Here is a 16115-nt window from a genome sequence, read left to right as displayed (position 1 = left end):
ATAATCATCTCATATCCAACAAGCGCGAGTGGAATAATTGTTTTATTAAAAACGTTAAATTAAATTATTAAATTTTATTAAATTTTTAGCTCCCTTTTAATTTTAAGCTGACACGCACGCTTGCCATATTTGTAGATTATGGTATATTAGCTGATATACCATAATGGCTAAGCCAATAAAAAGTCTTGAATTGCATTATCCAATGATCTAGTTTTTAATAACAAAGGTTATTTCATGCACGCTGCAGTGGACTCAAACAAGAAACATAAACAAAAGAAAAACTTATGCACCCATTTTTGCGAAGAGGACCTAGATTGATTGAAGATATGGACTAAGTATTTCGTTGTATTTGCCGTATGATTGCTGACTCAATGCGAGAGAGATGTTAGTTGATAAAGAAGAAGTATACCTATTCGAACCGTAAATCTTTGAGGTAACCGCATATAAACGAGGAGTCAAAACGGAGTACCCCTAAATTTGATTCCATTTTTCCAAACAAAAGACAGCGGCCTATCTGTGGGTAAACACTGTACTTGGAAGTTCCTTTTCCCCCTTAAACATTGCTGTAAGAAGTTGGTGACCTTTTTGTTAACACCAGAGTGAGAGGGAGGAAGACTTTTGCCACTCAATGAAGTTCTTATCGCCATATCAAGCTCTACTACGTTGAATGCGTTTCAATAAGCTGAGACGCAAAATATTTTAAGACTGTATAGCTTTCCTTGATGAAATAAAATCGATAGTGAGACTTGTCGCCGGATAAATATTTCAGATCACGAAAAAGCTCTCCTTAAGTTTCCACTTCCGCATAATGGGAATCTTTTAGTTGTAATAGTAAGAACAAAATTGAGACTCTAGTTGGTGTCCGCGTGACGTGGGTACATTTTCACTAATGCCGATTAAAGTGGGAGCTGAGTAGAGCAGTGGCCTGGTACTTACATCCGAGTTGGAGTATAACAGTTCATAATACTGTCTGGCTCGATCTAGGTCCCCCTCCCGAGACATGGTGATGTTCGTCAAGTTTTGTTGAATAGCGAAGATATTACGGCACCTGGAAAATGAAATTACCCAGTGAGATCATGCAATAAATTAGTGCGATATTAACGACATGGAAGAGTATCAAGGCTGGACTTTGTAAAGAGTTCTGGGATCGTCAGCGATCAAGCTTTGAAGTTTGCTTTAAGGAAATATATGGCAAAAGGCTGTTTCGACGTCTCAAAAAAAATGGCGAAAGAAACGCTTTTAAAGCGCTGTTTTTTCTTTTTTTTTTTCAGAAATGGTTGTAGACAATGTTAATACGAAGGAAGCATAACTTTCTTTTTGAATATTAAAAAAAAATGTAATAAAATCTACCGATAACCTACTCTCCTTGTGAAAGATTTAGTGTAAAATTGACATCGTGTAGTGGTCTCGAAATACTACAAAATTACCCTCTTTAGTTTCTTTGGACATCGAAACAACCTTTTGCCATATATTTACCTCAAGCAAATTGTAATGTTTGACCCCTGGCGATCCCAGAAATCTTTGCGCAAACACGGCTGAGGATCCGTCTATTGACAACTCCTTCATTGAAACCACCCTAATCAGAGGAAAACGGTAAACTTACATTTTCTTAATCCCGTTCTGGTTAATTCTCTTTATATCCGAAACGTTCGAGACGAGAATAGAAGATACGAGGAAACCCACTCCCTCAAACAGGTATCTGAAAACAAAGATAACAAATGTTGGGCGACACGTGAACACAAACAAAGACCGAACAGAGGAAGGATGAGTCAACTCTAATCAACAAAACACAGAAGAAAAATCAATGGACAGGTTATTTTCCATTTATGAAACTATGTAAGTGAAGTAAACTACCTAAACTTGTAGTTTCCCATGCAAGCCGTTGCAATCTCTTCAAACGATGACAAACTCTTGTTCAAATTATTCACGTTCACATCCGGGTCCATGGCGTTTGAATTGCACATGTAATTAGACTGGAAAAAGCAAGAGATCAGTTCTATTTGAGAGTACAACTAGTCAATTTGCCAGCTAATTAAAATTTCACAAAACTGAGAACTACGGCAAACGTTTCATTTAGAAAATGCTACAACCACTCGATCTCCCAAAAACAAGACACTGATATGTGTGTCTAAAATTCGCTTCACGTTGCCTTAGGGATCAGGGGAGGGGTGGAGGATGATTTTGGTTGTGTCACGATAAAATATACCTCATCCCCACTCCCCCCATTGCTCTTTAATGTTGTTATGGTTCCCCTCACATTGGCAGTTAATCAGCGGTCAATTTTCTGTCTGTAGTCCCTCCTTTATGCTCTGTTGGCGGTGACTGATCCCCCCTCCGTCCCCCCCTTGAAAACCATGTGATCTCCCCAAAATCCTCCAACCCCTCCCCCGGCGATAAAAAAATCACTGGTCCTTGACACGTCATACAAGCTCTGACGGAAGGCCGAGTGCAAGAAAAGAATTTCAAGTGCAGAGTGGCAAGTTTTGCTGATGAACACCATAAATGAAACCTGCGTCACGCCACATCAACAGTTTCTGGTATTTACAGAAAAGCACATCAGAGAGAGTGGTGTTCTATCGTTCCATGACATTATTGCTGCTTGATATCAAAGCTGGAGTGATCACCAAGTGTCACTTGTTGCAAATGCAGCTAGCTTCAATCCAGGATCAAAAACTGTCCTCGCTTCTATATATTTCCTTGTAGAAACTGATTGTAGGGCTACTATTTTATAGTGTTTCCTTTCACACAAAACGGGCTTAACTGACCTCTTGCACAGCCCGCATCAGGAAATAAAAGCAATGGCATCTAATCTCCAGATGAAGCACTAGCAAACAAGAATCCGAGATGTTTTGAAAATCTTCTGCCAGCGTTGTAAGTGATCTGTAGGTTGATAAAAGGCGATTAAGTTTTAACCGACTTTCCACAAACCTTCTCTGAAAGTTGAATACGAAACACAAAACTTCACCCTTTTGGCTTCCACTTGTGCGTCAAATGCAAGGGAAAAACATTTTTTTCAAACCATTTTTTTTCCGGTCTTACATGCTTACTTGTACTTTTACTCCCTTGTAATATGACAATTACCTGGTTTTCATTTACTAGGATAGACATACTTACTGGAGGATTTCCTGGGAGACAGGCGGGATTTCTTGCTGTAAAATAAAGGATACAAAAAGCCACCTTCAGACAAAGCCCAGAAATATCTTTGAGTATAACACGATGCAACTCAAAAAGTTGGAGAACGGCTATGACGGCTATAAGGACGAATTTGTTCATCAGTTGCAATTTTTCATTAGGCAGAGGACATTTCATTTCTTGACTTTGATAGTGACTTTAGTTATCGCTAACTACAGGCACCTTACACTTAAGTTATTCCCAACATTAGCACAACAAACGAATCGAACGGAACAGCCTAGCATTGCTGACGAATCGAAACTAACCAATCACCTCTAACTTGTGTAACTTTAAGATTTTCAGCCAATAACATTATGGTAAAGCTGAACAATCAAGTAACACGAAGATGACTTACACCACCCTAGTGACGGACAATTCTTCACCTCTTCACATATTTGCAGAATTTATCCGCAATTCGCAATCTTTTTAAATATACTTTATACCAATCAGTAACGCATTAATTCTGACCCAAATCCTGTAGTTGGGTGATCGAATTGCGTTTCTTCTAACTTAGAATGGTCATTTGCGTTGTGCAATTTTGATCTGATACCGAAAACGTGATGTAAAAGCACGCGCTTGATATCAGGCGAAATTGTACGTCACTTGAGTCCGGTGCCATTACTAATACCTTAAAAAAATACTAAACTGAGTAGTTACTTTTGAAACGATCTCGTTCAATTGAGTTCCATTCATTTTAAAGCTCTGTTTTACAGTGATAAAAAAATTAAACGGTAATTATATTCAAATACGAGGTATACGATTTCATAAGCTCCTTTTAAGTAAAATCTTCCAAGGATACGACAAGGAACTAGTTTACCCTTTACACTCTGTTGAATATTCATGCATCGACCAATGAAGGCATATGTGTGGGTAATTTAGCTTTAAGATCTTTTAGTAGGAAGCATTTAATAAGTTATTACAGATTATATTTAATGTCGATTGACAAGTAACGCTCGGACAACTCACCCAATTTCTACCATAAACGTAGGCAAATCCATACCCGTCATGCACTTCTCTCTGTTAAGTTTAAGTTCGCGTTCTGTCAGCTTTAACTCAATGCCCACCTCTTAAAAACCCTTTAACAACGAAAAGCTTTAGCCTTCAGTCTCTCAACTTAAATGAAACTGAAACCTAAAATACTCGATTACGATGACATGGTAGTAAAGTTGGGTTAAAATCAAGTACTATTCCTAGATTTTGAACGGAATTTATTTTGAACAAAATGACACTCATCAACATAATGGGCTATCAGTGGAATTAATTGAATAGTTCAAACATCATCACCATTTAAAAATGTGGTCCGTCACCCATTATTTTAGATATCTCAATTACGTGTTATAGGATTATGAACTTTCAAATGACAAACAAAAACCCGATCAAAATTATCCTTTCGAGCCATTTTTACCCATATTTACTTATAATATCGATTACTTTGCTTTATCGTTTAAAAGTGGTGAGTATTTTAAGGTTCTTTTTTATGCCCGCAGGCAACAAAATCCGGATAATGCTATCCCACAGTTCGTTAGCCACTCCTCAAATAACCGAATCCAGTGTTATTTTGGAAAGCCAAAAGTGCTTACCGCCTCCCGGTTAGCTCAATTGGTCAGAGCGCCGGATTGGTTTGCGGGAGGTCGAGGGTTCGAGCCCCAGCCGGACCAATACTCGTGGTCTTAAAATATCTGAGGAGAATTTGCTACCTTTCTATAACTTTAAGAAATGGATAGATATTCTAGTGTTCTCGGATAGAGACGAATAAACCGTAGGCCCCGTCTCCTGCAGGGTTAGGGGTAGGAGACGTTAGTTTCCCACCCACGAGATTACTGTGGTGGATGTCCTCCCCTGGGGTGGGATGGGAGGGAAGGTGAGATCGTTACATGGACTGAAGCGGCTACCAGAGGCGCCTGATAATGCTGACGTCCGATCTCAACCTTATCATTGTAACTAGACACCTTTGTTGTCTAGAGTGCTTAAGACTTTCTCTTTCTCTCTGCTTTCAACTAATTGGGTAACAACGTCAGCAATCTTTTTTCTTTGCTCAAAACAAGTGTTGTCATTCTTGTTCTTAAATTGTCTCAACTTACGACAATAAAGGAGGGGAGAGGTTAGGTTTAAATGGTTTTCAAATAAACTCACCGGTTTGATTCTCTCCTGTGACTCAGTTGTTATGAGGTTTATATCAGTGGACTGCGCTCTTAAACTTGTGGTAAAACCTCGTATGTGACCTGCCAGCCACTCCTAACAATACACACGAGCAAAACGCTTAGCCGGGTGAGCGCTTTGTTCCATATTGGTGTCACATTCATTTACCACTAATGACGATAGATTAATTCTTTAACTTTCAACTCAGTCAAGCGTATTAGGGCCTTTAACACTCTCATCCCGGAAGATTATTCATACGCTATGAACATTTAATGAGCGTCGGAAAGGGGGGAGGGGGGGGGGGTGGGAGGACATGCAATGGACTGCACCCCCACCGCAGAGGATTATTCATACCCTATGGTCGCTCCATGATATAAAAACTGGGATAAGTTCATGTAGAAGTGAGACACTAGCCCAAAAATACAGGAGGATAAGGGTGAATTATATAGGTCCGCAAAGGAAGGTATGGTACATCTTGAGGTTGCTAAAGTGCTACTTCGGTTTTTTTTTTTTTTTTAACAGGGAAACAAGTGACGCTCTGGTACCATGCTCTCTTGAAGGTTTGCCAGTGTTCTGTGATCACGTGCTTCAAACAGCACTTCAGAATCGTTCAGAAGATGGTTGGCCAGATTGTCAGTCAGTATGTCTGTTTCCTGCAAAAAATGCCGCAAATAATCATTTATAATAATTTCATAAAATAATAATAGAAAAGTATTATTGTGAGGCAAGGTAGTCGTGAGATAAATCCAAGCTTTTGATTGGTTCTTACTGAGTCGGGATTTTGCCAGTCGCCCTTTGTGACTATTACCTTAAAGTTTTGCTACCACTGGCCTTATGATTAGTTTGAGTTTGGCTTTGAAACTCTTAATCAAAAAGCGCTCTCGTTACCTTTTGATTTCTTTTCCTTACAGCTTCAATATCCTGTTCTCCATCTTCCTGCGACAAAAGAATCATTCCAAATCAACCTCACGATTCCAAAAGTTACCACTCTGTTAGCAGCAGTTCTTAAACTCGAATCTTCACTAAGATGTCTTTCAAATGAGCAATTGAAGAAGACAAGGCAAAGCTCAAGGACCTATTTTTGTTTGTTTGTTAGCTTGTTTTATTTTTTGGTGTTTCTGGATATCGTATACTCATGGAAAACACCACATCTCTTCTAAAAGAAGCAGAAAAATGGTTAGTTCAGTCAAATCCGATCCAACCAAAGTATTCCTCAAACACTTCACAGGGCTAAACTTAGCTCTAACCTTTCTTTGTCGATGTGAGTGGTGTTGTTGAGGGCCAGGCCAGTTTGGCAAGGATCTGCAAGACAAAGCGACAGTTCAAAAGAAAGCTAAAACAGCCTTGGACTAAATTTCTTCTACACCGTATGTCAATCCGTTTGAAGTCAATTCGATTCTTTATCATTAGTTATTTATTTTTTTCCAATCCTTTTTCACTGCATTCCCGCAGTAGGGTAGGACTAGAACGGAACATATACGATCCATGCGAGTAGTCCACCCATTAAATCCCACCCATCCCACCCCAGGGGAGGACATCCATCACACAGTAATCTCGCGCGTGGGAAATTAACGTCTCCTACCCCTAACCCTGTAGGAGACGGGACCTCCATTTATTCGTCCCTATCCGAGAAGACTAGTATATCTAACCATTTCTTGATGTTAAAGGAAGGTAGCATATTCTTCTCAATTACTTTAAGATCTTGAGTGTTGGTCCGGCCGGGTCTTGAACCCTCGACCTCCCGCACAACAGTCCAGCGCTCTATCCATTGAGCTAACCGGGTTAGCTCAATGGGTAGAGCTACGTAACCCGGTCAGATACTCAATGGATAGAGCTAACCCAGTCAGATACTTAACAAATCGACTGAGTGGTTTAGCGTGGTTAGTACTCTTATCGACAACGATATTCGTCATTACAGTGGCCAAAATGCTGTGGACTCACGAAGCGCAACAGAAATGAAACAGTACGGTCGTAATACTTAACCCTTTAACTCTAACGACTTGTAAATCGGTTACGACAATTTTATGTCAGAACATGATAACAACTTCCACCTGATAAGTTTGAATATTCTTCATATCCGTTCGCTGGATAATACACTGTATGAATATTAAGGGATAAGCTACAAGTTCATCACTTCTGGGAGTTAAAAGGATTCAGATTTTTTCCCTTTAATGACGTGATACTGTTTTCGTTGACTTTACCTCAAGCAGCGACTGATATCCTCGTCTTTAGTCCAGTTGGCGCTGAAAACACGAGTGTTTTTGTCACCTTCCGCGCTGTATTTCAGCAGAGCTGTCGATAAACAAACAAGTTTGTTATTGAAATAACAATTTTTACCAAGGTACCAGAAGAGGACACCACGCGATCAAACGTACCTTTGTATGTCTCATAACATCGATCCTTGAAAATCGTCAGCATTTTGGAAACCATTTCAACAAACTGAGGCGAGTAGTTTGGTAAGCTGTGCATAAGATTCTTCAGATCCTGTATCAGTTGTTCTACTGTAGCGGTGCTCTAGTCAGACAGGGAAAAAATACTTGAGTCAATTAAAAGTGAAACTGAAGAGGTTTTTAATCATTCTTTTGTACGCGTGACTACCGTACGTAGAAAAGGTGGCTTTGAATAAGAAAGAGGCCACAAAAGTCTAATTAATAAATCCTTGAAAGACGACTAAAGGAAACATAATAACCAATCGCAGACCAACACGGTTTGATTGAAAACCCTGGAACTAAAATATCGCCCGGTTTTACTGGGAGACGCAGTAATTGAGTTCCGGGTGAGTGCGTTGAACTCCAGCCGAATCGAGCGGTCTGGGTTCGAGCCCTTGCCAGCTCAGTCTGCTGTATGAGCAAAGCTTATCATCCTCATAGTCAAAGAAACTTGACGAATTCTTTACTGAGGGAGTGGGACTGGGGAAGAGGAAACTGCGATAGAATAGCATCAGTTCTTCCATTGCTTATTGCTTCACGAGATTAAAACCTGAGACAAGCTCCAGTTTAATACACCCCTAGGCTCCTATGATTAAGCGAAACAAACAAAAACCTACCTGTAGAAGGGGTCTGGTTGCTCCCAAAAGCTTCAAAATGTTTGCATCAGTGGTTCTTCTAAATGTATCCGTGTCTATCGACAAAGAAACCAAACTAAAAATTCCAATAATCAGCTACAGTGAGTTAGCGATTTTTGTAATCGCATTCAGTCAGGAGGCTATTTTGGAAATGGTGTATAGTATGTCTTAATTCAAATAAACTTGGATAAAGGAAGGCGGAGTAACAAAGGCGTCCACTTCCCACCTATTGTGGGAGGCGAACTATTGTGTTATTGGAATGGCTAAGTTACCAACCCGGCGTCAGGCCCGAGAATCGAACCCAGGCCACAGCAGTTGAAAGCGACTGCTCTCATCTCTGCGGCATCACATATCTCCAAACTCTTCACTACCCTCTGTTTTGCATTCAGGGCCCAGTTGGTCAAAGAGCGGATAACTCTAACTAACGGATAAATCGCTATAAGCGTTAACAAAACGTACTGCGCTATACAACGGATAGAGATTTATGCAACGGATAGCGTTCTCCACTGTTCGAAAAACCGGAGCCAGTACAGTAAGTCTTACCTAGGGTTACCTCCTTCAACTTCTCAGTAATATGAAACAGGATTTCCTCAATGAAAATATCCTTCACATAGTCGGTGATAAAACCATACAGAGTGCACCTCATCCTAAAAGGAAATGTTGTCAAGTTTTAGCGGAAGCTAAGTAAGTTTTGAAATAGCAGAGCCATAGCCTCTAGTTGGTAAAATCCATTCCACACGAGAGAGGAATATCTGCTTCGACAAAACGTCCCGGAAAAATTCAGAGTTACAAATGAACAAGACTGGACCAAAGCTTCTTCAAGTTGTCTCAGAAACTCTTACTGCCCTTCAGTTATTTTCAATCACATCCCATTTACGGTTTTCCGCGTGTTCCTCGAGTTCGTTTGCATTTTTAAGCCATAACTACGATGGTTTGGTTGAAACTTCCAATGTTTAAGCAATCACTCTCACTGGATGGCCATAAATTTATCCACGTAACAATAGACAATCTGATGAGGTAGCAAGTAAAGACAGGAAACACAAAATAGATTAACTATACATATAGCACACTTACTCTCCGTGTATCTTTATAGCTGATTCTATTTCACCGACAAAGGACATCAGAGGGCAGAACACAACTAACAAAAAGACAAGGAGCGCCAGAGTCAGCGAGGTAAACAAACACAGTGAACCGTTTCAAGAAAAAGATCGACAGCGTCGATTAAAAAATTCGGATCCATGTCGGTGTCTGAGCAACTGTGTACCCATCCCTTCCCTAACCAAACAAAATTCAAGAAATAACAAATAAGGGTTCATGTTGAATTAGGGGAGGGATGGGTGCAGCAGTTGCTCTGGTATTAATCCGAAAATTAATCAACACCACACCCAATATGTTCTCACGGTTCGGACCCAAATGGATCTGTTTTTGTCATCACTTCACCTGTTATATTCCTTGGATTTGGTTTACATAACAGCTGTGGCTTGGTATTGTGTAGCGGCTCACCATAAGTGTCATCGTCATCTTCATTCTGAAAAGTTTTAACGTAAGAGAAGTGGCCTATGTTTGTATTGGGCATAGACCGACCCTAGAACTGGATACGATAAAATCGGTTACGCGCGAAATCTGGGGATGAGAGAAAGAGAGTATCCTAGCTCTCAGTCTTCGCGTTGCACCACACAGCATACACTTTTACTAAAAAAGGGTGACTTGTCATGGTAGGTTCGAAGATAAATTAGTTTAGCCACGTTGTAAACGAACTTAGGAGGCTTAGACATCGAAAGTTGCTGCCACCAATCGCACGGTAAAATGAAGCCTTGTAGCAAGAGGATTAAACATTCACTTATTTGTACGTCTGCTAGCTTTGAGTATTATTAACTTTATGTTGGGTCAATCTTTCTCCTTGCTGACAAAAAAAAAGTAATTCAACAGGTTACCCGACAGATTCGAAAAGTATAGCGTTCTCCTTTTCCATACTGTTTTCCTTTTACAAATTTCTATGATTTCTATTTCTACGTTTCATTTTTTTTTTTTTTTTGCACATCTATCGTGAAAGCAATTGCTTCTCATCTTTTCCTTTGGAATTTTGCGCGGCAAAAATTGATCCCCATGCGAATGCCCAACGTTTGACCGCTGTGTTCTACTTACCGCAGTCCCAGCCATGCATTCTTGGCGTCTCTCCCTGATGTAGGTATTCATACTGATCGCTGACGAAGAACCTTCAAAACGATACAATGGCGTCTAAAAAGCAAAGACATTCCAAGAACTTATTCAACACTGAAGTATCAAACACATAAACTGATTGCTTTAAGGCCAAAAACGCGCATAAATATTTAGTGCTTATTTTCTTAACCACATTTTGGAATGGTTCATCTGGTTGTGTATCTGTTTCAGCAAGTAGGCACTGCACTAAATCATGAACCTTTCTTTTAAAATTGCGATCGATAACTAAAATTGATCATAACGAAAATTCTCTCCCTCAGCAAGGAAATATGATGATTCACAGAGAGCGTGCTAATATTTCACGTCCTCGCAACTCATACTATCGACGAAATGTCACATGATAAGCTGAGATACACACACATTTTGATTGGTTCATACTTAAGATCTTTTAGAGGATAGACACACATGACGTCACTCTTAAAAGAATTTTGCTTTTTTCAGTATCGTATAAAATAAACAGATTCCATTTTGCCGTGGGTCCGTACTGTTATCGATCGCATGAGAAGTCAAAAGGTGGTAAGAATATCAGTAATATCAGTGACACACTCAGCTACGCCTCGTGTGCCACTATTTTGCTCTTAATCAAGTCACCTCGGATCTGGTACTGAACAGACGCACGGCAACAATGAATCTGTTCGATCACTCCTCAGACCTCTTTATTAATAGTCCATTTTACAGTTGTGGGCTTGGTGGCCAAGCCTTTGAACAGGAGTGAGGCGTAGGGTGACCTTGTTATGATAGAGATGTTGCTGCTTTTCAAATGCAAATTACTTTGTTATCATGCTAACTAGATACAGGTCTCTATCACCACAGGGTCACCCTTAGCCTCACTCCTGTTTAAAGGCTTGGCCACCAAGCCAACAACTGTAAAAGGGACTATTCTCCGTTCTGTCTGTCACACAATTCTTATGATGTTTGTTCAGGGAATTTGGTACTGGATCAACTAATAATTTCCTGATTGATATTTTCCTTTATTCTCATTCCTTGTCTGCTTGATATTGTATTTACATGTGTACGGTATATTTAACAATTATTCGCCGAAGGCGAGGTGAATATCGTCGAACAATCCCCGAGACGAAGTCGAGGGGATTATCATCGACAATATTCACCAAACCTGAGGTGAATAATTGTTTTAGTATGGTTTCAGAGCTGAAACACAGAGAAATTTCTAAAATCATAACATTTTAGTAACATTTATTAACATTTTATTTTAACATTTTATATAAACCGTGTGGAGCGGTTTATGAAGCGTCATATAAGGAACCGCTCGACCAATCAGATTGCTGGAAACTCTTTGCTCAGCTCTGAAATTATGCTAAACTTGTATCTATACTTGAAAAAACTTGGTCACTCATGGGAGTTCAAGGGTGCGCGAAAAGCGAAAACAACACAAACAAGGCCAACAGAAGAATCAACAACGGATTCCTTGCTTAAAGCAAAGCCTGAAAAACAGGTAAAAAATAACAAGGTTTGGATCGTTCAGAACGACTTTTTTGTCGCTCCGCTTTCTATCTATCTTGTTGAATTGTTCTACAGTGTAATACAGTGGCATATATTTTGCACGTTCCTATGCCCTTATATGGTAAAATGGCGAAGTAATGGAATACTGAAACTCGATATTCCTACCCGCTCATCAGACTTCAGTGGTCCTCTTCTTCGCAGAGAAAAGAATACCGACACATCACTGAGCAAAAAAAAAAAAAAAAAAAAAGAAAAAAACCAGACTTACTCCATTAATGAAAAAAAGCTAAATGCAATCAGTGAGAACCGTTCTTTGAAATTTTACAAATTAAAATAACAAAATTTTAATACAAGTGTCAAAAAGGATACATGACAAAATTGCACTGTTTTTTCCGTCCCCCTGTGGTTAACGTCGAAAACTTAAACTACCCTCCAAACGGCTCAGAAGGAAACTCAAACCATATACGAGTTTTCTCACATTTTAAAAGTTTTCGACGGCTCCTTGCGTCATTTTCCCTCGTAATAATAAATAATAAGAACACTTCTTGATGAAAATAATTATACCAATTTAGCCGTGGACATTCCACACGGTGACTCTTCCGACTCACTGTTTCCGGTCGCACTGGAGTTTGGAATGTTGGTGTTTTCGGAGAGAGGAGAAACGGAGGACTGGGAGAGAAACCCCTCGGAGCAAGGACAACAACCAACAACAAACTCAACCCACATGTGACTCAAGGTCCAGGAATCGAACCCAGGCCACAGAGGTGTGAAGTGAGCGCTTTTAGATTTTGTTTCCACCGCGTTAAGACATATGCGCCCTGACACTATCATGTATGAAGTATGAAGATAACAAAATTACCTTGATGACTCAGAAAAGGTCACTGAGGTTTGCTGTGTTGCAGTGTTTTGAACATCTAGGTAGTCACTAAGCAATACTTGGATCTGAAAATAAATTGTACAGTCAAGGAAAGCAAATACAACAAAAGCCTAACGCATTCTCATCCTACATCTTCAGTACAAAACTTTTCCACTTACAGCAAATTGAATCTCAGACCAAACAACGTCAATGGTGTAAATATTGGTATCTCCTAAACACAAAAACGAGGGAGAGTCAGCTTGCTTCACTTCCGAACTAAGAATGGTATATCCATCAGAATTGAGAAATGCTTGGTAAAATCTACAGTATTTATAGTTAAATCTATACATTAATTAATTATAAATAATTACTATAGTGAGACCTAGCCAAGCGTGTACTTAAACTGAAAAACAACCCCCTGTCCCCCCCCCTCTCCCCCCCCCATCCTCCCCAAAAAACCCGCTGTGTAAGATGGTACAATTAAGGGGCTGGGAAAGGCCGCACGACCCCTCCGGGGCTTCGACAGAGGCAATTTGAAAAAGGAACGGAAAGCTTTGGAAGGGGTGTAGCTGTGGTCATTGGTGATATGCTCATCGACTGAGTGAGGTTGGGCCACACAGGAAAATAAATATTCAGTTGGCTCTCGGTCATCATTACCTAATCATTCCAAGCAACATATGGCAATCTGCGGTCTTTCCTTACACTTAGGTAGCACGGAAAGCCATAAAAATCTTGAACAAAAGCTCATCTTTCAAACCGGCAGTCTAAATCCCACAGGGATCGACGAACGCTTTTCATTCCACTAATTTATTCACGTTTTTCTCGTTGCCATGTTCCCACCAATAACGTAGCTCCATTTTCTGCCTTTAAAAGCACACACAACCCACAATTCCTCTATTCGTTCCGACGAAGGGCTAACGCTCGAAACGTCAGCTTTTGTAATCGTTACGGGGGCCAATTTACCATTTCAACTTTGTTGATATATCCAAATTATTTCGTTACTCCCACCGACGCAGCCCCAAACAGTTTCTTTCGAAACTATCAGCCTTTATTCTCGGTCAACAGATTGCGACCAATAGCTGTGGGGTTCGTACCCTCAGGACATCGGGCCAATCACTTTCCCTCCATGTGGCCCACTCACCGAGTCAATACCGACCTAACGTAGAAAAGATGAAGTCGGTCCTTTATGGTGGTGGGCAGGTCCTTTTGAAAAATTCGCCAAATCAGATTGTTATTGGATACGATTTCTCAGAAATTGCTACATTAGCATGTTGCGAAACTTTCCATCAGTATCAAGCAAGTCAAGTATGGGTCACAAGCAAGTTCAAAACAAATAATGAAACTGATCTAATTTGGTAAATCATACTTTACAAAGTACCTAAATCAATCGGGGTATCTGATGTTTTCTGCAAAAAGAAAATGGAAAAGAGCATTAGACGTTCTTATAAAAAAATTAATTCAACTTTTTCAAGAAAGGTAGAGGCCAGCTCACCAAGACAAAATTGGACGGATTAACCTAACGCGTTCACATCATTACTACCACCCTTCAGAAAAGCTCTTTTAAAACATATTCCCAAACACTCAGCCTCGTGTGTCAAACTGCATTTCTGTAACCTCACCAAGGAACAATTGCATGTCGGCCAAATCTTCATATTAAAAATAAAGTATACAAAAATGCATAAAATACCGTCCACAACTTCATGCCAAGGAAAGTTTCCCTTCCTGCATGTGAAGGGACCAAAATCAGTCCGCTTAACTTATATCCTAAAAATTTGTCGCATAAACTATAGAGCACCATTCATGATCATATGCGAGCTCAGCTCATAGTGGCTCAGCTCATCATGAACCCTTTCTCCCCCAAGACCTGATTGTTAATTCTCCCCTCTTGCTGCTACAGGATTCCTTATAGATTAGTTACGAGAATTTGGTGTAAAATCAAGATAACAACTTCTACCTGATAAGTTGGAGTATTCTCATGATCTGTTTGTTGGATAATGTATGGATAACATACGGAGAAGTTGCATGTTTATCACTCCTTAGAGTTAAAGTGTTAAACATTCACTAGCTCAAGTGGTGGGGCATGAAACCCGAGCGTCTTCAAGGGGTACAGACTTTTTCTTCCTCTCACACTCGCACCAAACTAAATAACAATTACTTTTTAAGATTACGTTTCTACAAAGTTGCACGATAATATCCACTACTTTGAAACTTTTCTAACCAAGAAAAATGATGTAAAAGGCATGGAGGATGTTGCAAGAAGAGCGAACCGAAACTGAATGACAATATTCATTTATTATATCTGTTTAGTAAAATACAAAGACACCTCACTGCTTACAAGGACTCGGTCGATTGCAGATAGAATTGTATCATGTGCATGAGCCACGGCCCTAAACAAGTCGAACACCACTTCTAACAATTCCAAAAGGTAATGAGGTTGATTCTGAAAATTAAAATAAAAACTATTTCTCACTTTCTACTGGAAGACAAAGGGGCTAAATGTTTATCAGGTACTGGACTTCACACAAAATGTCCCAGTTAGAGCTTTATCCAGGGTCACTGGGTTGTGTTAGAGCACTTTTCGATTCAGTGTCGCAAAACCAAAATCAAAACCTAAGGCAAGAAAATACCAGAAGAAAAGAAAACATCCCGAAGAGCCCATGAGAACTCAAAGTAAGAACAAGCAATCCACTAAAGCGCTGAAAACGCGAGCCACGATTGGTTTGGAGGGGAGGGGGGGCTAAGTTTTTTTTTTTCGGACCAATCGAGATTACAATTACAATTACAATTACAATTTATCACTTATAGAGAGCTATTTACAATGACAGACCAACAGCGCTTTACAATCAATCCTAACCCGCCCATCCCACCCCAGGGGAGGACATCCATCACACAGTAATCTCGTGCGTGGGAAATTAACGTGAACTTTTGGTTCAGTTACGACACTCACTTGAGAATTGCTCTATTGTGCAGGACCATACCCTCTCAGTGACTCCCAAGTGTCTCGTCATCGAGGAGTATTAAACAGTGCTTTTGAATATCGTAATGGGCCTTGCTCACCATAGAGTCTCTGTGACTCAGTGGTAGAGCACAGGAGCACGCAATCCGAAAGCCTAAAGTTCAATTCCTCATGGGGACTCAGAATTTTTTCTTGGTCCAACGCTCGTGACAAGACGAAAAACATCTTTCTCTATTTAGTGCTCAGTT

At 40.0% G+C, this 16115-nt stretch overlaps 1 protein-coding gene across 2 annotated transcripts in view; it reads right to left on the bottom strand.

Annotated features, from left to right (window-relative positions):
* The window catches only part of LOC111341982 (exocyst complex component 4), a 29278-nt gene that overhangs the window by 1917 nt on the left and 11246 nt on the right, over positions 1–16115 (bottom strand). Inside the window, exons 14-35 of one of the 2 annotated variants that reach the window (XM_088759239.1) lie at positions 15247–15351; positions 14290–14317; positions 13091–13143; positions 12915–12997; positions 12221–12278; positions 10520–10612; positions 9815–9902; positions 9449–9512; positions 8918–9021; positions 8357–8430; positions 7686–7824; positions 7512–7602; positions 6558–6612; positions 6199–6246; positions 5856–5963; positions 5305–5406; positions 4138–4188; positions 3115–3149; positions 2766–2880; positions 1855–1973; positions 1604–1699; positions 937–1048 (exon numbers count right to left, since the gene is read on the bottom strand). In XM_088759239.1, the coding sequence (XP_088615365.1) occupies positions 937–1048; positions 1604–1699; positions 1855–1973; positions 2766–2880; positions 3115–3149; positions 4138–4188; positions 5305–5406; positions 5856–5963; positions 6199–6246; positions 6558–6612; positions 7512–7602; positions 7686–7824; positions 8357–8430; positions 8918–9021; positions 9449–9512; positions 9815–9902; positions 10520–10612; positions 12221–12278; positions 12915–12997; positions 13091–13143; positions 14290–14317; positions 15247–15351 (1821 nt within the window). The remainder of the gene's footprint in view (positions 1–936; positions 1049–1603; positions 1700–1854; positions 1974–2765; positions 2881–3114; positions 3150–4137; positions 4189–5304; positions 5407–5855; positions 5964–6198; positions 6247–6557; positions 6613–7511; positions 7603–7685; positions 7825–8356; positions 8431–8917; positions 9022–9448; positions 9513–9814; positions 9903–10519; positions 10613–12220; positions 12279–12914; positions 12998–13090; positions 13144–14289; positions 14318–15246; positions 15352–16115) is intronic. The other variant, XM_088759242.1, reaches the window with a different exon arrangement.

The sequence above is a fragment of the Stylophora pistillata genome, chromosome 1, assembly GCF_964205215.1.
Source record: "Stylophora pistillata chromosome 1, jaStyPist1.2, whole genome shotgun sequence".
NCBI classification, from domain to species: domain Eukaryota; kingdom Metazoa; phylum Cnidaria; class Anthozoa; order Scleractinia; family Pocilloporidae; genus Stylophora; species Stylophora pistillata.
This window is presented reverse-complemented; position numbering and strand designations above follow the sequence as displayed.